This window comes from Gymnoscopelus braueri, assembly GCF_963280865.1.
Source record: "Gymnoscopelus braueri genome assembly, chromosome: 22".
NCBI classification, from domain to species: Eukaryota; Metazoa; Chordata; class Actinopteri; order Myctophiformes; family Myctophidae; genus Gymnoscopelus; species Gymnoscopelus braueri.
In genome coordinates this window covers 33,593,426-33,619,284 of record NC_137624.1, presented here as the reverse complement: position 1 = coordinate 33,619,284, position 25,859 = coordinate 33,593,426, and the positions used below count along the sequence as shown (strand labels likewise).

The following is a 25,859-nucleotide window of genomic DNA, read 5'->3' as shown; positions in this document are numbered from 1 at the left end:
TGTTGCTATTACTCCTTCAGATTCTGTCCAAAAATCACGCAAATCAGTACACAGTATCTCTATAGTCATGTGATCAAGACGGATGTGTCCGATAAGTGGCATCGTAGATCGGCTCAAAATCAGTGATGACTGTGTTTACAATCACAAACTCTGAAACCTGAATCAAGAATCAACTTTATTGTCACATCACTGGTTAAAGGTCCTATGACATTCATTTTGACTTTTTTTTTTTTAAATGTTTTTTGGGGGGTTTTATGACCTCAATTACACCAAAAAAACCTGAACTTTGAACATTCAGTGGATTTTCTGTGGTCTGGGGTTTTCTGAATAATTAGGCTGAAAAGTAATCTGAGATTGACCCTTCGATAGTGAAGTCGCAGGCCATTAATCCCGCCCACTCCCCTCCCCTCCTCGCCCCTCCCCTATCCTTTCCTTTGGGGGGGAGCAGAGGTGATGATTGACAGGCAAAATCCCTCAACAGCGACACCCGCAGGCAAAGATTTCTTTTTTCATTGCAGTTGAAAAGGCTTTAGAAATGTGAGAGAAAAACACCTGCAATGGATCACTAGAGTGGAATTTTCAGTTTCTACTTTCACTTTCTATACACGTTTGAAGGACCATGTCAAAGACTTTTAATGTGTTGTAAAACTGAATGTTATGAAACCTTTAACATGTAAAGAAGTGGGTGACGTGTAAAGAAGTGGGTGAAATATTATATTTCATATAAGTTGCATCATTTTGTTATTATTCAGAAAAAGGAAAATAAATAAAAGGAGGGAGCACAGGGAGAAGGAGAGCAGGGAGAAAAATAAAAACTCAATGTCAAAGAGAACCTCCAAACAATACTGTTTTTTAAAAAACTGTTACTTCAACATATTATTTTGGATATTTTTCATCATTGTTTCAATCTTGGAGCACGTACTGAGAAGAAAACCATTTACATATTGAAGTACATTCAAAGACAACCCTAAACCTGTGTCTCAGACGAGGCAGTCTCTTGACGGATGCTCCTTGGGTTTGTTGAAGTGTTGGTCTGAGGCAGCTCTTCAGTGAAGGCTTTCTCCAGCACCTTTAGGACAGAGCTGCGAAATACATCCTTTAAATCCTGACCCATGAACACGTACAGCAGCGGGTTCAGGCAGCTGTTGAGAAGTGCCAGGCAGGCAGCTATGGGAAACCCGTAAATGGTGACCACATGATCCAGTGTTACACTGTGCTCTGTCACAAACTTAATCAGAGACGCGATGTGAAAGGGAGCCCAGCACAGGAAAAATGCAGTGATAACAGTTGCTATGATTTTGAAGGGGCGACTTGATTGGCTGGCCAGCGAGCGATTATTCCTGAGCCGGTAGATGATGACAGAATAGCAGGAGACGATGACGGTGAAAGGGACTACGAACCCCATGAGAAAGCGAGCGATGTAGTGTCCGGTGGGTGCAAAGTTGTTGGAGCACAAGATGATGTCCCTACCGCTGCGGTAGGAGGGCTTTGTGTCCCTAAAGATCATGTAAGGGGAGCTGAGAGCCAAGGCCAAAACCCAGACACCCAGACTCACCCAAGACGCCTTCCTCACACAGCGGTGGTTCTTGGCCCACACTGGACACACCACGCATACACATCTGTCAACGCTGATGACCACCAGGGTGTAGATGCTGGCGTACATGTTCATGAAGAATGCAATAGCGTTCATTTTGCACATGAATTTGCCAAAAGGCCAGTGGCCGTCCAGAGCCGCGTATGTGATGGGCAGGGGCAGGAACGCCGTAACCAGGAAGTCGGCCACAGCGAGGTTGAGGTACCACACGGTGTTGACGGTTTTCTTCATTTTGAAGCCCGTCGCCCAGATGACGACGCCATTCCCCAACACACCGAGCACAAAGACCAGGTTGAAAATGACGAGGTACACGATCTTGAGGGATTTTTGAAGTTCAACATTCTTCCCATAGTCTTCCCTGAAAGACCCGTTTCCACCAGCAGTTGTGGTCATAATCTCCATCGTTCTAAAACCTAAAATAACAAAACAAAGGTTATTGCTTTGTTTTGACAGGCCATTTATTATTATACTAAAATTATTTGGTGCCAGGGACCCCCATACAAGATTTGTATTGTTAAAATGAATACCCTGCACACATGATCGCTGCCAAACGCTCATACAGTAGCTCCCTTTGTTACTGGATCAAACAAATAAATAAATAAAATATAAAACCTATCGTAGATAGGCCTGTCGTTGCTAAATACAGCTGATGAAATTTTACACATCAACATTTTGTAAGTGATATATTTATTTATGTTCAAATAAGTTTTAAAAAGCTCTATATCCTAGATAGCAAAATAAAAGTAGAATAAAAGATACCTGTTTCAAAGTGTTGAAGAGCATCCGTCAGAGAACTGTCTTGTTCTAACTGTGGTCGTTGAACACTGAGGAGCTCAGAGCAACTGTAATGGCCTGACGAAAATAGAAGAAATTAAAACACTCCTAATTTCTACTACCCTCAATAGTTTCAGCAAAGACCTATAAATCCTATGAATTTAAACCCAATAAGTGTGGTTGTGCTGTTGCACCCTGAATAACGCATGCCCCACGCCCAGAAGTTTTCAGACCAAATGTAGCTATGAAACTATAAACTACTCTGCACAGGAAACACACCTATTTCTATTTATAGTAACCTCTGTTAAATATTCTCTCACTCACCAAAGTGTCCACTGATAAGATCAAAGGGCTCATATGAAGAAATCCTCTTAAGACTTCTCTCGTAGAAAAGGGTTTTTATTTAACACTCAAGCTAATACAGGCTTTTAGCAATAATACAAATATATGTATGAAAAGGCAGATTTTCTGATAAGACAACAGACCCCCAAGCTCTATCTCCGCGTCCTCAATTCTAAGGTGCCTGGCACAGACAGAAAAATATCCCCAAATTCACTTAATTCAACCAAGATACAGGCTAATGTTCCCCTCAGAATAGGAATGCTAGGGTTCAAGTGGTTAATGTAAGAAAAAAAATCATATCATACAAAGATTTGGCGGACCCCCTGCAGTAACTCTGAGGACCCCCTAAGTGTCCCGGACCCCCTGTTGAAGACCCCTGTTCTAAATCCTTTTTTAAACAGTTTTCTGAAAATACTCATGTTGCTACATCAGCGGTGCTCAAACTTTCCATGCACGTCAAGGACCCTCAAATTGATCTGAAAATGTTTTGTTCCAGGGACCCCCAGAAGCAAAGATTTTAGTTTAAAAAATATATATATATATAATTATGCAAAGATTTGCAAGTGACGCGCTGTGAGCTTGCATATCTGCTATCTTTGAAAACGCCAAAGTATAAAGCAACACTATTTGTGGAGTGTCAGATGGATGTGCAAGAATGTTAAAAATACACCTACCTCTATAGACGGCCGCTTTGATGGTAGCTTTTTTTTTTTAAAGTGTGTTGGCTAAAGCCCGACCACAAAAAGTAGCAGATCTACAAGCTCGAAAAAACACGCGCTTCGAGCTTGTAGATCTGCTATTGTTGATGTTTTTTTGTGATGCCGTAGTATGATCAAGTAGAGCGTTAATTTATGAAGAAACACAACAACAAGTTGTAATATGGAGATAAGGTTTCTGCCCGACAGCGCAGTTATCAACTGTCATCTTTCAGCCGGTGGGGGAGGGATTGTTACCAAGTGGCATTGAAGATCGGCTCAAAATCAGTGATGACTGTGTTTACAATTACAAACTCTGAAACCTGAATCAAGAATCAACTTTATTGTCAGATCACTGGTTAACATGTGTAAAGAAGTGGGTGAAATATTATATTTCATATAAGCTGCATCTTGTTCATTTTGTTATTATTCAGAAAAAGGAGAAGAAATAACAGGAGGGAGCACGGGGAGAGGGAGAGCAGGGAGAAAAATAAAAACTCAAACATTAGAGATGCATGTCAAAGAGAACCTCCAAACAATACTGTTTTTTTTTCAACTGTTACTTAAACATATTATTTTGGATATTTTTCATCATCGTTTCAAACTTGGAGCACGTACTGAGAAGAAAAGCCATTTACATATTGGAGTACATTCAAAGACAGCCCTAACTAAACCTGTGTCTCAGACGAGGCAGTCTCTTGACGGGTGCTTCCTGGGTTTGTTGAAGTGTTGGTCTGAGGCAGCTCTTCAGTGAAGGCTTTCTCTAGCACCTTTAGGACAGAGCTGCGAAATACATCCTTGAAATCCTGACCCATGAACACGTACAGCAGCGGGTTCAGGCAGCTGTTGAGAAGTGCCAGGCAGGTGGCTATGGGAAACCCGTAAATGGTGACCACGCGATCCAGTGTTTCACTGTGCTCTGTCACAAACTTAATCAGAGACGCGATGTGAAAGGGAGCCCAGCACAGGAAAAATGCAGTGATAACAGATGCTATGATTTTGAAGGGGCGCCGACCTGATTGGCCGGCCATCGAGCGACTATTCCTGAGCCGGTAGATGATGACAGAATAGCAGGAGACGATGACGGTGAGAGGGACCACGAACCCCATGAGAAAGCAAGCGATGTAGTGTCCGGTGGGTGCAGAGATGTTGTAGCAGGAGATGATGTCCTTACCGCCGCGGTAGGAGGGCTTTGTTTCCCTAAAGATCATGTAAGGGGAGCTGAGAGCCAAGGCCAACACCCAGACACCCAGACTCACCCAAGACGCCTTTCTGACACTGCGGTGGTTCTTGGCCCACACTGGCCACACCACACATACACATCTGTCAACGCTGATGACCACCAGGGTGTAGATGCTGGCATACATGTTCATGAAGAATGCAGTAGCATTCATTTTGCACATGAATCTGCCAAAAGGCCAGTGGCCGTCCAGAGCCGCGTATGCGATTCTCAGGGGCAGGAACGCCGTAACCAGGAAGTCGGCCACAGCGAGGTTGAGGTACCACACGGTGTTGACGGTTTTCTTCATTTTGAAGCCCGTCGCCCAGATGACGACGCCGTTCCCCAAGACGCCGAGCACAAAGACCAGATTGAAAATGACGAGGTACACGATCTTGAGGGATTTTTGAAGTTCAGCATTTTTCACGTAGTCTTCCCTGAAAGACCCGTTTCCACCAGACACAGCAGTTGTGGTCATTATCTCCATCGTCCACCTAAAATAACAAAACAAAGGTTAATGCTTTGTTTTAACAGGCCATTTATTATTATACTAAAAATTATCTGGTGCCAGGCAGAGGTGGACAGTAACGGAGTAAATTTACTTGAGTACTGTACTTAAGTACATATTCTAAGGATCTTTACTTTGCTTGAGTATTAGATTTCTTTTTTTTTCTTACTTGAGTACATTTTCAAGACAAATATTTTACTTTTACTCAAGTAGATTTCAAGGAAGGCTGAAAAGTACAATTTACTTTTAAAGGTAGGGTACGTGATTTTCTTTGGTTAAAATAAGTGTTAAATAGCTCTATATTCTGATAGTACTCATTGCTATAGAGTGTTTGTTCAGTAAAATGAGTCTCCTTGTCTCTCCAGCTCTTTATAAAACAGAAAATGCATTTTCGTTTCAGTTTCAGTTTCATTTCCAATTTTATCCAATCAGGATAGAGAACTCAATCAGGATATAGATTAAACAAGTGAAATTGGAAGTGATGACACTAAGAAATCAGCAAGCAAAATTGGAACTGGAACACTATAAAACTGAAGCTTAAAAATGGGTACTTTCTCCTGATTGGCTGAGATTTTGACACCTACCGGAAAATGTATTTTCTGTTTATTAAAGAGCTGGAGAGGCGGGGAGACTCCTGTTACTGAACAAACACTCTATAGCAATGATTACTATCAGAATATAGTGCTTTAACCTTTTAACAAAATACTTTTTGTTTTAACCAAAAAATATCACTTACCCTACCTTTAAGTTTGCTGGTTGTTGTTTTTTCCCCCTAAAATGCAATGGGCCACATGTTGTATTCGTCAAAGAAGGAACCCTATCCAATGTTCCCTGTAGCAGCATGCGCCCGTGCGCGCACACGTCCGAACGATGAAAAGAATCCCTGCTGAAATCTGTCGCGCACAGAAAAAAACAACCACTCAGTCTGTGTCAGTGCAGCCAGGACCCTAGACTTGGCCAAAAAACAATTTAAAACATTTTTGGCCATTAAAAAAAAAAAGAAAAACAATCCGACTAGAGTCGACTAAGAGACACGCAGTCGACTCGGACCCCCCGCGACTAACCAGTCGACTAGTCGACTTAGTCGAGGTCAGGCCTAGTCCAATATTGCCTTGTTTAAAAAAAGAGAATCCAGCAAACAGCCCAAACAAAGTAGTCCATTGAAGTAGATAGGGACAACGCTTGTTGTCGAGGTAAGCACAACATTTTAGATCCCTTTAGAGTTTAAAACTATAAATCTCACTGGAGTTTAGGCTAGCACTAGTATTTAGCACATAGCAGTGACATATGTACTTTTTTGCCTTGAATATTCTTGAAAGGCAAAGAGTGACATGCTTAGTTTTTTGCCTTAAAAACAATGCATGCGCCCTTATTTTATTAGGACTCATAAAATGTCCCTGGGCTGGGACCCATTCAAATGACCACTCCTGGGTCCTGACACTGCACTAACTACATTGAAAACCTAACATCACTGACCGATATTTCATATTGCATCCTAATTTGCTAACATTAGCTTCCAAAGTTTTCAGGATAGGTCAATTTGGAACAAAATGCCTCAAATCATGAACGCAGCGTGCGATTTCCGTGACACACATTCCCACTAGAGAGGAAGAAATGCCGCCCTTTTCACATTGGCCTGTTATAGTGCCACCAGGAAGCCACAATAACCTACCTGACCTGGCGGAGACCTGTGCTCCGAGGAGCACTTTTTCTAGTTTTGTTTTGTTTTTATTTTGACATTTAAAAAAATCTTTGCATCTTTTAATGAATGGCAGAGCAATTAGCTATTTAGTTATTTTTACTGAATTAATTACATCTCAATGGTAAACCTAGACCAAACAACAATGACCAAATTGACCAATGAGCCATTATCATCATTACACATTAATGTTCCTTACAGACAGAACAATGAAAACTACTCCCCTTTAATGACAAGGAGTCATCATTACATAGCACATCGATATGTGCTACTTTAATGACTGAATTACATGTGAATGGTAAAGTTATTGACCAATCAATGACTAAGTCACACCCCAGCAATGAATCAGTGTTTCAAACACTGGTGAGACATTCAATTTAAACACACTGTCATTCAATATGCGTTTGCATCTTCAGTTTTAAAATATGTAAACGTCATAATAACAGGCTACAGTAGTTATATATATATATTTAAAAAAAAGCAGATCTACAAGCTCACAATGCGTCCCATGACGCATTGTGAGCAGACCAGGCCTTGAATTTCATCATTTTAGGCCAGGGGCAAGGCCAATTGGCCTTTTGTCATTTTTTAGGGCACAAAGGTCAAATGCCACGGACATAATGAATTTAATTTGAATGTTAAGGATTTTATTTTAATATAGTACAAGAATAGTATAACTATCTGTGTAATATAACCCATATTGGCAAATGACCAATATTTGCACTAAGTTATATTGGTCTCAATATTTGTCACATTCAGCCCTGGACTTCACTGACTGAAGTAGGGGTCATATGAATCACATTAGATTCACAGATGTATTTTCCCACAAATTATTTTCATTCAAATTAAATGTGATTGAACTTGCACTAGCAATGACTTTAGTTGATTTTGCACTATTTAAAATATAATATTTCTTAATTATTAATAATTGAAGCTTGTAGATTGGCTATTTTCACCAGTTTTTGACAGTTTTTTCTGTATCAGTACATGAGTCAGTTTTAGAATATTTCATTCTAATTGGCTACTATGACTGCCTATGAATTTCATGGCCTGGGTAGGTAAACCTGGCCTGGCGGACATATGCCCTGTTGCGCACAGCAGAACAACAGGTGAAGGCAATGAACTTAAACAGGACTGTACTGCACAGCAAAAATGGCTCAAACTATGTCAAACTGTCACATAGCTGAAATAAACTTAGAACCATTTAGATCATTGTTGACAAACAAACAGAACATGGATGTTGTTTGCAAAAGGATTATTTATTTCTTGTCCATTTGTTTGTGAGGTGAGATCACAGCTTCTCTCTACTTTTGTGTGATATTGATAGCCTATAACTTTGAATTTGTTTGCAGTTCATTTCTATTGCTTACTGGATATTAAGACTCTAATAATTTTGGGATTTCGCTGTATTTTGTCAAATGTATTAATCTATATTTTTCTGTTAATCAAGTGTCGGGTTTTGTGATTAGATGCGCACACGCGCTGTCAGCCACTGGCAATCAATAATGTGCGCAAGGAAACCTTACTGAAAGCCCTCTCTAACCATCTTTAGAGAATCTCGTTTATTAAAACAACCACAGGCTACACAGTGAACACACAATAAATAAATAAATAAACACCTGGAAAGCTTGCGCTGTTAATGGAAATAATTAAAAAATAATATAAACTAGAGGGACATGGCAGAGTGTGTTCTGCTGCTGCTGCACTGTCAACCACGAGATGATGCGCTCCAAGACAGCTGTCCATAAGCGCCAGACAGCTCTCTTAGAATGTTAATGTGAATAGGCTCCTCATAATATGGGTATAATAAAATTATTTCATTGCATTGTAGTGACTTGGTCTTGGACTCGAGTGGACTCGGTGGGGGCAGAGTCCCGAGTCCCTTAGTCCGAGTCCGAGTCAAGACCGAGTGAAATTATGGGCGAGACCGAGACAAGACCGAGTCAAATTATGGGCGAGACCGAGACAAGACCGAGTAAATCAAAAAGCGGTCTCGAGACCGGTCTCGAGACCGGTACTACAACCCTACTATACAGTATGAGTCAATGCAACTTCAGTGGTTTCTTGTCTTTAAAAAAATATATGGTCATATTCTTTCATCAGTATCAAGTTCTTATAGATGCACTGCCCCTACTGTAACTCGACAATTCCGTACTCTTTCATTTTGCTCACCAGCCAACGTGTGCCACTAATAGGCTCTGGGCATAAACTGTAGTCACAGGTTTTCAGATGGTGGCATAATACATTAATACCGTCCTAATCGTCTAAATTGTTTCCATGTTGAAAAATGTTATACTTAAAAAAATAAAAAAATAAAAAAATAGCAGAAATAGCAGAACTACAAGCTTACAACACGTCACTTCGTGGTGCGTTGTAAGCATTTTTTTTAGTATAAATGTCAGTATTTTCTTTGTATATTTAAGTTATTTGTCATCTGCCCTGTGACGAGTTGTGAACTTTCAGCTATTTTGCGAATGTTAGCCTATATACATTTTATTTAATTTTATTTAGAGTATCCAATTATTTTTTACCCCGTTTCTCTCCCCAATTTAGTCGTTATGCTAATTGATTCCTCCGCACACACATTTCTCTGTTGTCGCTGCTGTTGTATCCTACTGACTCTGACCCACCAGTGAGGAGCCCCCACTGGGAGGACGTAGAGCCTTCGTCCTACTCCTCCCGCCCAACACTCCCTGCTGACAGCCACTGCCCCAGCCTGTAGGATTAAATGCAGTGACTATTGTCACCCTTCCCTCCCCCGAACACGTTAGCCTATTTTTGCCTAATGTTCGCCATACATGACCACGATAGGGATGCTAGGTTTGATGTTTTTCATTTCCAGTCCATATCAAAATGTACACTCTCTTACAATTGATTTCAATATTTAATCTGTATCATAGCTGTGTGAATAAATCTTTCTGGGCAAGACACATCATTTTCAGCATAGATGCACAGACATGTAATGTTTACTGCAATAAAGTTGGCTAAGTTGAAGAAACATCTCTAGTAATGCACTCTGTACTTGGAAAATTTGGGGAAAATAAACTATAGCCTACAGCAGTAGTTCCCAAACGTTGTTCCTTGGAGCCTCCCCTTCTTACATCTGACACAAAGCGGAGACCCACGCACACACAAACACGCATGCACGCACACACGCATGCTCACATGCACGCAAGCACGCACGCATGCATGCACACATACTGCACACATACACGCACACACACAGATACAGATATACAAATACACCTACACACACTACAAGCTCAAAAGGTGTTGCATTGCAACACGCTGTAAGCTTTGTTGAAACATTTTGAGATCTTGAATGTAAATATTTCAAATGTCGATTCATTTAGACCAGGGGTCCTCAACAGGGGGTCCGGGACCCCTAAGGGGTCCTCAGAGTTGCTACAGGGGGTCCGCCAAATCTCTGTGTGATAGGATCATTGTTTTTTACATTAACCACTTGAACCCTAGCATCCCTATTCTAAGGACAACTTTAGCCGAAAATAGCCGATCTACAAGCTCACAACGCCTCGCAGGGCGAGGCGTTGTGAGCTTGTAGATCTGCTATTTTCGGCAAAGAGGGGGAAAAAGAGCAGACCAAGTACAGAGTGAAAGTTCACTAAGTATTGATGGTTTAAGTCGTTAAATGTCTGAAAATACACATTAATATGAATCCAACATCTATGAAAAGCTTTAATCTGCAACACATTTTTATGTAATATATAGTGGGGGTCCCTGCTTCATCTCTCTCTCAGTTAGGGGGTCCTTGGCCTGAAAAGGTTGAAGACCCCTGATTTAGACTAATTGACTTTCAAACAGACATGGCCTCACGCTATATCAGTCTGGCCATGCCAGGCTAGCCTGGCATGGCCAGACTGGCAAGGACCACAGGTTGGGAAACACTGACCTACAGCAAAATGTTGAATGTTACCTTGCCTGGATGTCCACACACATCACTCACACACGTCATGGGCATGGGAGATTGAGAGATTGCGTTGCGGTGCCACATTTCTCTGCGTCACGTCATCTCCTCACGTGTTGTTTACACAATGCTGCAGTCAGAGATGTGCGGCTGACAGCTGAAATGATCCACCTGGAGAACAGGGGCGTCCTTGGCTCCTGCCTCGCAGGGAATATTAATGAGCTGTAAAGTGCCAAAAGTGCAAGGACTTTCAGACAGGCTCGGAAAAGATGACGGGCAAAAACAAAAAGCCGACACCCATTTTGTCCAGGCCATAAATTACCACATATTGTGGGTGTCGACTGTTCTCTCTATCCTGTGTGTGTGTGTGTGTGTGTGTGTGTGTGTGTGTGTGTGTGTGTGTGTGTGTGTGTGTGTGTGTGTGTGTGTGTGTGTGTGTGTGTGTGTGTGTGTGTGTGTGTGTGTGTGTGTGTGTGTGTGTGTGTGTGTGTGTGTGCATGTGTGCATACGTGCCCCAGGAGCCTCCTGTTTTGATGTCTTTATCTTTTAAGCTTTTTTTTTTTTTTTGTACTTATAACTGTTCCACAGAATAAACTGTGACCAGCTTTTCCGAGCGTTTTCAAAGTATTAGGATTTGTCCTCTGTCAAAAACTGCTAAAGTCTTTATAAACCTGGACACGTGCATGATGTCTGCGTGCAAGAGAGTGCATACGCATGCAGTACATGTGTGGTGTGGAGACAAATGGTTTCGCAAAACACTATCTGAAACAAGGTGCTTGTGTGGAATTGAAAGCCGTAAATCAATGCATCTCACATGCTATTCAATTCACCTTTTTATCTGTGATTGTCTATGGGGATTCGTTATACGGGTACATCCACGCGGCATCATACCAAAAGCTGCATGGGAAAGGATTCGTTTTTATGCTCTGCGGGTGTGGAATGGGTTACCTGCAAGCCTAAAGTCGATTAGCTCCATTGTTAACTCCATAAGGAGCAGGCTGAATAGCAGCTTGACCTAATTATAACCATCAGTTAGTTGTGTTGTAGCAGGTTCCTTTTACTGTACCCCATGTTGTTCTTTGCCATTTTACTTGTCTAGTACGTTGAAATTGTATGAACGTATGTATTATTCATTGATCCACACCCACCCCAACATCTGGCACTCACTTTACACACACATTACCAAAATGTTCATGTATATGCTTTTTTTTCTCCAATAAAAACGTCAACCAAGCAGTCAATCGTCCCTGCTAGGAAAACTAGATTGTGTCTACCATGCACCGTTGCATTTCATCACAAATGCCAGATCATCCACCCATTATTGTAATTTTACATAAATTGATGGAATGGCCTTCTCTAGCCATACGTAGACAGTTACATTTGTTTGTTTTTTATCTAAGAAATCCTGAGTAAAAAATTGCACAGTTACCTTCGTAGTACCGTTTTCTACTTTAAATTTGGGCATCCCATTATACTATACAGTGGTTACCTGCTGACCTATACGCCCCAGTCTCTGAAAGGTACCTACCAGGACTCACCTAACCCTAGGTTGTGAAAGGTTGGGGGTGTGGCTATGGCTTGGAGGTGTGTCTTGCGCTGTAATACAGTAGGTGGACAGTAGGTGGCATAAGAGAGCTAAAATGTTTGCAGAGGAAAGAAATTACTCTAGATTACATTACATTAAGGTATATGTCTATTTGTGAATTGATTAATTTAAGTAAATACATTGATACATTAATGTAATTCACAATCCTTAAATCTTATAATTTAAATGCCTGCTCATCTGCCATCTCTGTCCCAAAAATAATCTGTGGGCTAATAATAATAATAATAATAATAATAATAATAATAATAATAATAATAATAATAATAATAATAATAATACAAAATCTAGATTATTTAATTGTTCAATTATTTTATTTTTTTAAGTAACTAAAAAGTAATATGTAATATTAATCTATTGCAGAATGTCCCGTTTTTTACCACAATATAAAAATACTCTGTTACAAGTAAGTAAATACATTGATTCATTAAAGTATATTACTCCTATACAGATACAAAGTATTGGCATCAAACTATGTGCTTAGTTCGTTTTCAAATAATTGTAGTGGAGTAAAATAACTTACTTTACACCACATCTAATTAGTATTATTAAAGATAGATTGTAACATCTACAAAGTACATCTTGTGCGACTGTGTGTGTGTGTGTGTGTGTGTGTGTGTGTGTGTGTGTGTGTGTGTGTGTGTATAAAACATATTTTGAAAGTAGCAGATCTACAAGCTCACATTGCCACCCCAAATGTAAATAAAGTATTCAATGAAACAGTCTTATATAGGTGAAAAAAAGTCAACTTCTGAAAATCTGCCAAATCAAATTTTTGGACATTTTCACAAATGTTCCGTATGAGAAAAATCATACAGGACACCGGTCCAGGATAAACAAGTCAAATTGGAAGTGATGAGACAAAAATAATGAGCAGACACGATTTTTACTGGAACACAAAAAAAAAATTGAGCTGATGAATTATCGATCGTTGTGGGGTTCTCTCTCCTGAGTCCTGATGGGATAAAATTGGTATCCTGACCTGAAAATGTATTTACTAATTGAGCTGGAGAGACGGGGAGACCCCTGGTACGGAACAAACGCTCTATAGCAGGGGTCTTCAACAGGGGAAATTGTGAAAATAGCCGATGTACATCGACACATTGTGAGCTTGTAGATCTTTTTTTTTTTTATGTTTTTCAAAATAGTAAAAAAAAAAAAGCCTATAAAGTTTAAGGGGTAAGGCGGTGTGCAAGATAGGGCCCTTGATGTAGAGGGGGAAAAGAGCAGACCAAGTACAAGTGTTCTAAGTATTGAAGGTTTAAGTGGTTAACCGTCTGAAAATACACATTAACATGAATCCAACACAACGCTACACAATGACAGTGCTGTCAAACAAGTCTATGAAGCTATCTATGAAATCTATGAAAAAGTTTAATCTGCAACAAAATGTTATACAATATGTAAGTGGGGGTCCCTGCATCATCTCTCTCTCTCTCAGCTTCCTTGGCCAGAAACACCCTGCTCTAGCAATGATTACTCTCAGAATATAGAGCTATTCAAAACTTATTTTAACAAAGAAGAAAATCACTTAAATCCCGTTTCAATAAAGGTTACACACGTAACATGCGGCATACCCACTCCAATACTTAATTTATAACAAATACACACCGAAAATAGCCCATCTACAAGCTCACAATGCGTCGCAGGCTTAAAGAAAGACACACGCACACACACACGCGCGCACGCACAGACACGCTGTGTCGTCGCCAGATTAATGGGCTGAGAGATGCGGTGTGACAGGCCATTGAGCCCTGAGCCTCTTAATGAAGCCCGGAGCCAATGGAGAATGACGGGAGGGAGGTGTGCCAGTATGTTTCCATTACTGGTGGAGGTATACTGTGGCACCATGCAGCTGGGGAACCTGTAGGAATGACACGGGACGGCACTTGTGGCCCGGGACCAAGTGCTGAGTGACGACGAGGGCACGGAGCCTCTATGCGGGGCATCACGACGATAACCCCAGAATAGCATCCCAGACGAGAAAGAGATTAAAAGGAGCTGTGTGTTCATTACAGCAGTGATTCTCAACCGTTTGAATTTCAAGGACCCCGCTTGATATGCAACAGGACCAGCATTTGACACAATTTTTATGTTTCTGACACCCCAATCTACGCTGTGAAATCAGTGTCGATTGAACGCTGAGAGTGTGCAAATACATTTGTACAATCTCAGAGTTACAGACTTGTAGGGGAGCGTTTTGGAGAGGACCACACCCCAACCATGGTGGTCGACGTTGAGAACCAGTGTGGTGAAGTTGGGAGGTAGTGGGGGGGGGGTGATATCTGTCTCCTCCCTATAATGAAGATACCACTTATAAGGGAAGCAACACATGGAGCCTCAGGCTAAAGTAATTAAGAGCATACTGTGTACAGTTACATTAGCGAGAGAGAAAAAAATGTTTTTTTCCCCTATTGGGAATCTAGGAGAATCTACAGTTGTCATGAAAATGCGTTATTTCTCTCTGCTGCATTTAATGCAATGTTACAGAGCTCGGTATACTAGTCTATATCAAAGGTATACAGTAAATAATCCTGAGCGTTCATTTAACTCGGAGTGAAAGAATGGGGCGGCAGTGGCCTCAGGACATACTGTAGAGTCGGCTGCTTGGGAATCGGAAGGCTCCTGGTTCGAACCCTGCAACCCCAGTCTCCAGGCTGGAACGTCTGGATTTAATCCCTGGCTCCCCATGGGTTAGTGTCGAGGTGACATTGAGCAAGACACTGAAACCCTAGCTGCTCCCTGGGAGCAGGTTGGTGCCTTGCATGGTTTCCTCCACCATCTGTGTGTGAATGTTATGTAATGGACATTGTAAAGCGCTTTGGATGAAGGCGCCATTTATTTATTTTTTACGGTCGAAAAAGACATGGTTTCTTCCTGAAGTTGTTACAACTGTCTTTGAAATATGAAATCCAATTATGTATGAGAAGATGGAACTCAAATCAGAGAGGCTAGGGCAAGAGGGAAATCAACATCGGTGCAATCACCTATCTATAGATCAATAAGTGATAGATTTAACACTGGGGGTTTTGGGGCATGATTTGAAAATTAACATGGACCTAATATCGCTGAAGATGAATCCATTAAGACTGGGAACGCATCTGTGTCATCTTAATATTTCTTTGGCTATTCAAAAATAGCAGATATACAACCAAGTGCCACGCTATGAGCTTGTAGATCTGCTATTTATTTTTTTTAATCTTTGTGATTTGTGCAAATCTTTGAGTTTGAATATTTATTTTTTTGAAACTCAACATTTGTAACTCAGATCTTTGCTTCTGAGGGGTCCCTGGAACTAAACATTTTGAGATAGGGGTCTGCGGCCAAATACATATCTAAAAATGTTTTCTAAATCCATAACAGTATGTTGCTCCAACTTTTCCATGTCAAGGACCCCCAAAATTATATATATTTGGCCGCGGACCCCCCATCTCAAAAATGGTTAAAAATGTTGCCTTTAAAACATATATATATATATTCAAAGATTTACACAAATTTTCCACGATTAAAAAAGAAATAGCAGATCTACAAGCTTATAGCGCGGCACTCGTATATCTGCTATTTTTTAATAGCCAAAGAAGTCTTAAAATGACACAGATGCATTCCTGGTCTTAATGGCAGTGGATTATGTACTGTCTGTCTTTCAAGGTGCACCCTCTCCATTTCCCAAATCTATCACTTGCTAGCTTTTGGCCAACAGTTGATACGGTTGCATTGTAAGATAGACTTACCCCGGGACACAACACACAATAGCACACATCTGCAGGTGAATTGTGTCCAAGATTTCTGTTTTCCATGACCTACCTCTGTGGACCTCGTGTGTGAAAAAAATCCACCTTGTACTTGGCCTTAAAAGATTGGCTCTGTAATCCAGGTTATCCTTGGGCTACATAGCCCGGGGCTAAGGACCATGGAACACGAAACATCAGCATGAAAAATCCAAACACCGTTTCCAAAGCAACTCTATGTCAAATCAATTTAGCCTCCAACATTCTAAATCCTTTAAAGTATAAAGGGTCAAAACATTGTGACATGAACGACAATGATTCCCCCCACACGTAATTCATCGTCCATGTTATATAGCTGGCATCTAGGCCCATTAAATATTAAATGAATGAAGTCACGTCTCAGCGGTTCTCTGCTCACTACTGACAAGTAAAGAAAACACAATGGATGCGTGCTGCGAAAAGTACTGAAATCCACATGGGCCATCCCCACTTCTTTTCCTGGAAACCCATGGGCACGCACTTCACAACCATGCTGCAGGGTACAACCCGTCCAGCAACCCATCAAGAAAATCCTCTCCCCCGCCTCCCTCATTTATGCCTGATTTGGTTGTGTGGTGTCGTGTCACGCACCAGAAAATAGGAGATCTACAAGCTCCCAACGAGTCACGGTGCGACACGTTGTGAGCTTGTAGATCTGCTACTTTCTGGGCACGATATATACGGCATACAACAAATTATAAATCAAGGGCAACAGTGTGGAGGGGAGGAATGAGAGAGAGAGAGAGAGAGGGATAGAGAGACATAGAGAGAGAATACATCGTCATCACTCCATCTGCTGAATCCAAGGCCCCTACAGGCTACAGTAGCCTGGGGGAAGGAGAGAAGCGAGAAAAAGAGAGAAGAAATGAAGTGAATGAGATGGAGAGAGTATGTGAAGCTTAGAAGAGCTCGGCGAAGGTGAGAAGGAGAAGAAGAAGAACTAGATCTGAGTGGATGTAAGAGAAGATGTGACAACGTGACACATTGTCAAACATTATAAATGACAGATGTACCAAGGACGAAGCACATTATGCTTTCCATGGCACGGCTCTGAAGGACGAAAGCTGTCTGCAAATGTGTCTGTCAGTCTGGAACAAGCCTCAAGCCAAGTTCTGGCTGGTTCCGGTGCATCTCAGGAGCGGGACTGATATGTATAGGAAGGCACAGGTCATGACCTGATGAAGATGTATTGACATCGAAACGTTGTCACGTTATTTGCCTGGACCCTGTCAGTCTGTGTGTCCGCAGCTATTCTCGCAAACCGCTGGACCCATCGGTACCAAATTTCTTGTACACACTACCAGTTATGGAACTACTGTAACGTTGTATATACTTTAAAGCTGCACTGTGTAACTTTACTCCCCAGATTTAAACCCAGGTCTCCTGCGCAAGTGCTGACTTTTTTACCACTGAGCTAATAGAGCCTGCCTGCCTGCTCAGGGGAGAAATTGAAATTTGTGTCACACCAGAAACAGGGATGATGTCAAAGGTCGTGTCACTTTTCAATTCACTTTGCAATTTTATTTTGTGTCAAACCTAGACACACGATCTAAATGTCTCAATAGAAGAGCAGGGAGACTAAATACAACCACCCCAATTGTATTTAAGTTATATTCATACAGTTTGGCCAAAATAACATTTTATTCACACAAAAATGTTCCTATTTCTGTGTCACAATGAAAACTGCTTTAAATTAAAAAAAACATAGGCTATATCATAGGCTATATATTTGTTTTTATATTCACATTACGTTATTAAATACTTTCTTTAGTGTTTATTACTTATTGGGGGGCCCATTGCAATATCCTCACCGACCACCAGTTCATGTAAATATAATAATCCACAGGAAATAAAGTAGGCCTAGATTTCTAGTGTTACTTTTTTTTTTCAGGCCATTCATCTGACAGATTCAGGGTTGAAAGCCTGCCTTTAGCGGTTAGTTACTTTGCCTATTTTTACCCTGAATCCTATCATTATATTTTGAGGACGACACGTGAAAATCTGACATAACACTTCCAAATTTGTTCTGTCTTGAGAGCTCACTTTCAAAAGGTTCCGGAGAAGCCCTGTCAGGCTACATAAAACATGCCATTCGGTGGAGAGCAGAAGCACATAGGCTGGCAGAGTTATTCCACAGGCTTTGAAGGCGAGCTCTCATGACAAAGAACGCATTGGAAAGTTATATGTCAGATTTTTACATGTTCTTTGCCATAGCATTCTTTTCGAAACTGTATGAAAAGAGACTCGAAACTTGCTTGAGATACATTTTATTGCGCTATTCCTTTTTTTGCTATGTTATCTTTGCAGTTTAATGCATTTTAAAGAATGAATTACTTTGAAAAGTCTAGCTTAAAATAGTCCATGGGGAAAGGATTGATTTAGGAACTATAAATTCATGTCCATTACTTATTATTATTCAGAAGGGGAAAAAAATAGAAGGTTTTTACCCCTTTTTTTCTCCCCAATTTAGTTCTTATGCCCTTTGATTCCTCCCCACACATATTTCTGTGTTGTCACTCCTGTTGTATCCTACAGACTCACCTGCCAGTGAGGAGCCCCCACCGGGAGGACGTAGAGCCTTTCGTCCTACTCTTACCGGCCAACACTCCCTGCTGACAGGTGCCACGCCAGCCCGTAGGAATACCTGCAGTGACAATTATCACCCTCCCCGCCCCGGCTTCCCTCACCCGAACACGGGCCAATTGTGTTTCGTGTAGACACTCGACAAAGCTGGACGCACCACGGTGGATTCAAACCCACAACCTCCGCAGTGGTGGGCAGGCACTTTACCACTGCACCAAGTGCAACAACATTTTAAACGTTCGCCAGCCCGTAGTGGTATGTCCATCAATTCTTTCAGCTTCTGCGGAAAGGTGCGATAGAGCAGCAAAAATAACTGCTGCGGTCGCTCATTCCGCCTTGATATCCTTCACAGGGCGGTCAGAGTTCGGTGACTTTCCCCGTTGCACGAGGATTGTTCTTTAAAATACATTTTCACCCCCCTCCCCGGCTCCCCTTCTCCTCTGTTGTGGACCGAATACTCTGACACACTGATGACAGGTGCGGGCCGATAACATACTGCTGGGTCTGACAGCTCGCCCATCCCCTGACCGCCTTCATCAGCACTCTGCCATGGTGAGCAGCTTTGGCTCACTTTAGACACTTTATCAATACACAGTCAGCCCAAAACAGGTCTGTACAGTGGAATTATGACCCGTTACAGTAATGAAACAAGTCTCAGGTACGATATCGATGCATATATATCATTGGTAATCAATGTTTTTTTTCCCTTTCTTTTCTGAGCTCTAGACTGCTAGCATATTTCATGGCATAATAACATAACAGCAGTCATTTGTATTTTATTTTTTTTTAAAAAGTTCTGTATTTAACATTAATGATCTTAAAGACGGATTTATATTTTTATACAACGTGACGCGTTGCAGTGCGCGAAACAACACACAACTTAGTATGTCAAGCCCTTAGCGGTAGGCCTAATTCTTTCCCACACTATAGTGGAAAGAATAATTCTTACATTTCAAAGACTTATGAAATTATATTGAAACTTTGGAAAAAATGTCAAAACATTTTGACACATTTAACAAAGGTACAATACATTTAACATATTATTGTTTTTCCCCATGGACCACCTGTAATTATGCCATGGACCAGTAGTTGTCTGTGCACCACTGGTTGAGAAACAGTGATATAGATCAGTGTATATCAACCCTGGCAAACGTCCCAATTTTGGGCCGGGGCTACTGCTGAGGTGTGCCGCGCCGTTTGAAGGAGGTTTGAAAAAAAAAATATTTAAAAAACAAAAAAAACAAAAAAAAGTTTTTTTTTTTTTTTTTTTTTTAAACAATAATAATAATCAGGCATGCAAACAGCCCCAAGGTGAAAATGGTGACAACATGCTGTTTTTTTTCGGGTCAGGTGTCACACTATTGCCCTATTTGGATTCAAAACGGCTAGTGGAAGCTGAAAAGCTACAAGTTTGCATGTCTGAATAATGCAAAAACAGAAATATTTGTTTGCATTTGCTTTTTTTCTCCCCCATATATTTTCATGATAAAAAAGTGCGTATCGTATCGAAATCGTATCGAAGTTGTGTGCCCAATATCGTATCGTATCGTTTCGTGAAATGTGAAAATCGGCTATATACCGTATATATCTATATATACGGTATATAGATATACCGTATATATATATATAATTATAGATACCGTATATCTAGGTGTGCCCTGGGATTTTTTGGCTATGCCAGGTGTGCCTTGGCACAAAAAAGGTTGATAGACACTGATATAGATCATACATGTACTGTAGGGCGTTCTTCTTATCCAATCAAGGGCAGGCTTATCAGCCAGAGCCGAAAGGCTTTTTGTTGTTTCCACAAAAATCAATATATCTATTAAGGCCCATGTGTCCTTGAGTAAGACATTTAACCACACGTGCTCTCTCATTATTCCTAAACTGGGGAAGGATTAGGAACTAAACCCTATGATGTAAATGTACACAAAATATTGTTTTTGAACATACAAGGTTTCCACCCGGCAGCAATGATATATGGAGCATGGGTCTTCAACAGGGGGTCCGTGATCCCTAGGGGGTCCTCAGAGTTACTACAGGGGCGCCGCCAAATCTTTGAGTTACTGTATAGGATATTGTTTTTTACATTAAACACTTGAACCCTAGCATCCCTATTCTGAGGAGAACTTTGGCCAGAAATAGCAGATCTACATCTTGTAGATCGGCTATTTTCGGCAAAGAGGTTTTGTGTAGAGGGGAAAGTATTGACGGTTTAACCCATTTTGGGCGGGAACCCCTTTTTGTAACTATACCTTTCAGGACGGGAACCCCTTTTGGGGTTCCTGTTGCTATGTACAGTATATAGCAACATATTTTTTTTTTGTAATTTTTGAATAAATATTTGAAGTTTTTCAGAAAAAGTGGTGAAATGTCTGAAAATACACATGAATACAACAAGATAGTGCTATCAAACAAGTCTATGGAGCTATCTATGAAATCTATGAGAAAGTTTAATCTGCAACACAATTTTAAACAGTATAAAGTAGGGGTCCCTGCTTCATTTCTCTCTTAGCTAAGGGGTCCTTGGGCTGAAAAATGTTGAAGACCCCAGATATAGAGGCATAATCGCTGCAGTATCTTATAGCAAATTGTCCTGTGATACTTGGCTGAGCTACAGAAACTAATGTTCCTGCCCCCAAGGTTGGATAATACGAAAGCAACGACTATCACTAGTGCAGTAATTAGTTTATCACATACCCTTGTTTATTCACAATTAAAAATAATGAGAAAATAGCATTTGATCAACACTTTTTAAGTTAATCAATTGTCATTAGTGTCAACAAGGAACTCCCCTAGCGTACAAATCATTCCCCGACAGTGTTGGTTAAGAAGAGTTGGCTCAGAACGTAGAAGTTGCTGCTGGCATGGGGCGCCCTGGTTGGTATGCAGCCATTATGTGAGCTGTCAAAGGTCACCGTTGCTCTGTGTTTTGGTTCCTTTGCACCCAGATGAACTATATCGTGTACCCTCAGCTCTGAATTCTAACACAGTGGTTTTTCAAAGTGGGGGTCTTGGCCCCTAGGGAATTGGAAAGAAAGGGAATAATATTATTTATATAAACGGAAAATGCAATTTCGTTTCAAATTCAATTCATAAGTTTCGCTGCAACATCTACGACGACTCTGTGGAAGAAAATGAGGGTCCAACAGACAGAAACTGGGCAGCAAGATAAAGACATTATTATATGCGGATAAAGAGAAGTCCTGCGCGCATCAGCCAGCAGAAGGTAGGGCTCGTCGGTGCTCAACAGGGACAACTTGCATCAAAGAGAATAATAATGGGCACCCCTGCAAAATAAAACACGTGCAGACCAGTCAAGTGCTCCAGTATATTTTATTTGGGTAGTCTCTCCTGAAGTGCCCAGGTATTATTTTCTCTGATTTAGTCTGACTCACGGAAAAGGACACATCTGTAGAGGGGGACTGGGGTGTATCTGGGACGCCAGGTATCACCGTTGAGCCTTCTGGAGACGTTGTGGGCTCTTCAACGAAACGTCAATGACACTGGGTGCCCACCTGATGACCCCAATGACGTACCTACCCTCCCTTTCACCACTCCACTCCTGCACTAATTGGCATCCCTTTTTGGGCATGTAATTATTGTCTTTTTTTAATTCCATTTCTTTAAATAAATAGATAAACAAATAAACCACTGTTATACCAAAACATCCAAAGCAACCGCGTTTAGCAAAAAAAAAAAATCATATTTGACATGATAAGGTCACTCATGGTGCCACTTTAGCGCACGGTGGAACTTCAGCTATGTGCTGATTAGTCGGCTGCTGTATAACCCCTTGGGAAGATACGGCAGCAGACCAATCAGCTCAAGATTATCACCCTCTCGTCCTTTTATTACTCCCCATTACCCAGGGCGAATAAAGGCTGGGTATTATCGACACCACACAGTACCTCATTCAAGGACATACCGTACCTCTTTCACTAGCCCTCTTAATGACCACAGTAGCCTTGACACAACACAACACAGCCTGCAGAGACACTACCTACAGTATGTGTCACTGTGTCAGATGTCTGTTTTATAATTGCAGAGGGTCTTCTACACAGATTATTAATGAATCCATCTACCTTGCCCAGGTGGTCAGGCCTTTGCAGGATTATAAAACCATTTTATACAATATGTAGTGGGGGGTCCCTGCTTCATCTCTCTCTCAGCTAGGGGGTCCTTGGGCTGAAAAAACGTAAAAGACTCTTGATATTAGAGGCTTAATTGCTGCAGTATCTTATAGCACATTGTCCTGTGATACTTGGCTGAGTTACATAAACTAATGTTCCTGCCCAAGGTTGGATGATATGAAAGCCACCACTATCACTAGTGCAGTAATTAGTTTATCACATACTCTTATTTATTCACAATAAAAAATAATGAGAAAGTAGCATTTGATCAACACTTTTTAAGTTAATAAATTGTCATTAGTATCAACAAGCAACCCCCCTGGCGTACAAATCATTCCCCGACAGTGATGGTTAAGAAGAGTTGGCTCAGAACGTAGAAGTTGCTGCTGGCATGGAAACCATACCCTGGTTGGTATGCAGCCATTATGTGAAGAGTCAAAGGTCTCCGTTGCTCTGTGTTTTGGTTCCTTTGCACCCAGATGAACTATATTGTGTACCCTCAGCTCTGAATTCTAACACAGTGGTTTTCCAAAGTGGGGGTCACGACCCCTAGGGAATTGGAAAGAAAATAATAATATTATTTATATAGAGAAAATGCAATTTCGTTTCAAATTAAATTCATAAGATTCGCTGCAACATCTACGACGACTCTGTGGAAGAAAATGAGGGTCCAACAGTCAAACAGCGGCAGGAAAAAGTTGATTAAAAGAAAAGACAGCAGCTGGGCAGCAAGATAAAGACATTAGGATATGCGGATAAAGAGCAGTCCTGCACGCTTCAGCCAGAAGAAGGTAAGGGCTCGTCGGTGCTCAACAGGGATAACTTGCATCAGAGAGAATAATAATACCCATGGGCACTTCAGGAGAGACTACCGAAATAAATACAATCAGAGTCACCCCTGCAAAACAATAAAACACATGCAGACCAGTCGAGTGCTCCAGTATATTTTATTCGGGTAGTCTCTCCTGAAGTGCCCAGGTATTATTTTCTCTGATTTAGTATACGTGGTCAGGCTTAGACCTGACTCACGGAAAAGGACACACCTGCCATGCATAGTCCAATGAGGGATATAGAGGGGGACTAGGGCGTACCTGGGAGGCCTGGTATCACCGTTGAGCCTTCTGGAGACGTTGTGGGCTCGTTGACGAAACGTCAATGACGCTGGGTGCCCACCTGATGACCCCAATGATATTAGATTTCTTCAAATAAATAGATGAATAAATAAACCACTGTTATACCAAAGCATCCACAGCAACCGTGTTTGGCAAACAATTTCTGTTCGTGGTTGACATGATAAGGCCACTCATGGTGCCACTTCAACGCACGTGGAACGGTGGAATCAGCCGTGCTGATTAGTCGGCTGCTGTATAAACCCTAGGGAAGATACAGCAGCAGACCAATCAGCTCAAGATTATCACCCTCTATACTTTTATTACTCCCCATTACCCAGGGCAAATAAAGGCTGGGTATTATATATGTGATAAATAATGGATATGGCACTGCTCAAATCGACACCACACAGTACCTCATTCAAGGACATACCGTACCTCTTTCACTAGCCCTCCTAATGACCACAGTAGCCTTGACACAACACAACATGCTGATTAGTCGGCTGCTGTATAAACCCTAGGGAAGATACGGCAGCAGACCAATCAGCTCAAGATTATCACCCTCTCTGTACTTTTATTACTGCCCATTACCCAGGGCAAAAAAAGGCTGGGTATTATATGTGATAAGTAATGGATATGGCACTGCTCAAATCGACACCACACAGTACCTCATACACTCGTTCAAGGACATACCGTACATCTTTCACTAGCCCTCCTAATGACCACAGGAACCTTGACACGAGACAACACAGCCTGCAGAGACACCACAGTATGCTCAGCCTGTGTCCACTTTCACTGTATCAGATGTCTGTTTTATAAATGCAGAGGGTCTTCTACACAGATTATTAATTAATCCATCTACCTTGCCCAGGTGGTCAGGCCTTTGCAGGATTACAAGTAAGTTCCCTGTATTTATTTGTGTCATTTTAGATTTTAGCGTTGGCTATTCAAAACTAGCAGATCTACAAGCTCACGGCGCAGCACTGCGAGCTTGTACATCTGCTATTTTTTCAAATTTTTTTAAAATCGTGAAGTTTTAAAGGTGTCAAAAAAATGAAACACAAGTTTCCTCTGCTGGGGGTCCCTGGCACAAAACATTTTCAGATGGGGGTCCGCGGCCATATATATAGGCAATCAAATTAGGGGTCCTTGGCACAAAATAGTTTGAGAACTATAGGTCTACTGGTTTAGAAGTCATTTGTAGAATCGGCCTCGGGTCTTAATGGGTTATGGGCCAGGGCATGAAAGCCTACTATGCTGATTTTGTCGTTTGTTTTCCAATTCAGGTTACAAACTACAGTATTCCATACATAGGCTACTGTACATGGCAGGCTAATCAGCAACACAGCTGTTAATCAAATTAATTACGGGTGTATTAGATTTAGATGTGCCCAGACCCAGAGCTGTGTGTGTGCCAATGTGCAAGCATAGGCAGTAATATTGTCCAATGCACATTGACACGCCAAAATCGAACACACCCATTAGTAATTTGTTTAGCAGCAGCTGTATACATCACGGTGTACTATAAGGTCAGTCTGCTGTAGTGTTCAACCTGAAGTGGAAAAACAAACTACACAATCAGCCTAGGGTTTTTCATCACCCTTTAAATTGTAGTAATAAAAGACATGAACAAGATGATGCACCCAAACTCCAAAATCCCTGTAGATGCAGTAGCTACTACTTGTAGTACATAGGCTTAAAGTAAATGTTCCTATTCACTACTAATGGAGCAGCTCCAGGTCTTTTCTTTGTGCTGATGACATCAAACAAACAACAGACTCGTAAAAACCCTGTTTCTTGTCTTGGCAAGAGGCTCATTTTGTCGATCTGAAGGGCATTTTGTCCATTACAGGAATTGAAACACTTTATGGATTCCGTTTTTGGGAAGGGTGCTGTGGGATGTTATCT

The 25,859-nt window shown here is 41.2% G+C and overlaps 2 protein-coding genes across 2 annotated transcripts in view; both read right to left on the bottom strand.

Moving 5' to 3' along the window:
* Nucleotides 1-967: 967 nt before the first annotated feature.
* Nucleotides 968-1,996, bottom strand: LOC308078977 (chemerin-like receptor 1; the record flags this gene model as incomplete). Its single annotated transcript, XM_080420317.1, has 1 exon — nt 968-1,996. One exon carries the CDS (start codon nt 1,994-1,996, stop codon nt 968-970), a length of 1,029 nt encoding a protein of 342 aa, XP_080276443.1.
* A 2,077-nt stretch (nt 1,997-4,073) lies between these two features.
* The window catches only part of LOC308078976 (chemerin-like receptor 1), a gene marked incomplete at both ends in the record, with an annotated part of 36,465 nt that continues 14,679 nt past the window's right edge, over nt 4,074-25,859 (bottom strand). Inside the window, one exon of the mRNA XM_080420316.1 lies at nt 4,074-5,118. Within this exon, the coding sequence (XP_080276442.1) occupies nt 4,074-5,118 (1,045 nt within the window). The remainder of the gene's footprint in view (nt 5,119-25,859) is intronic.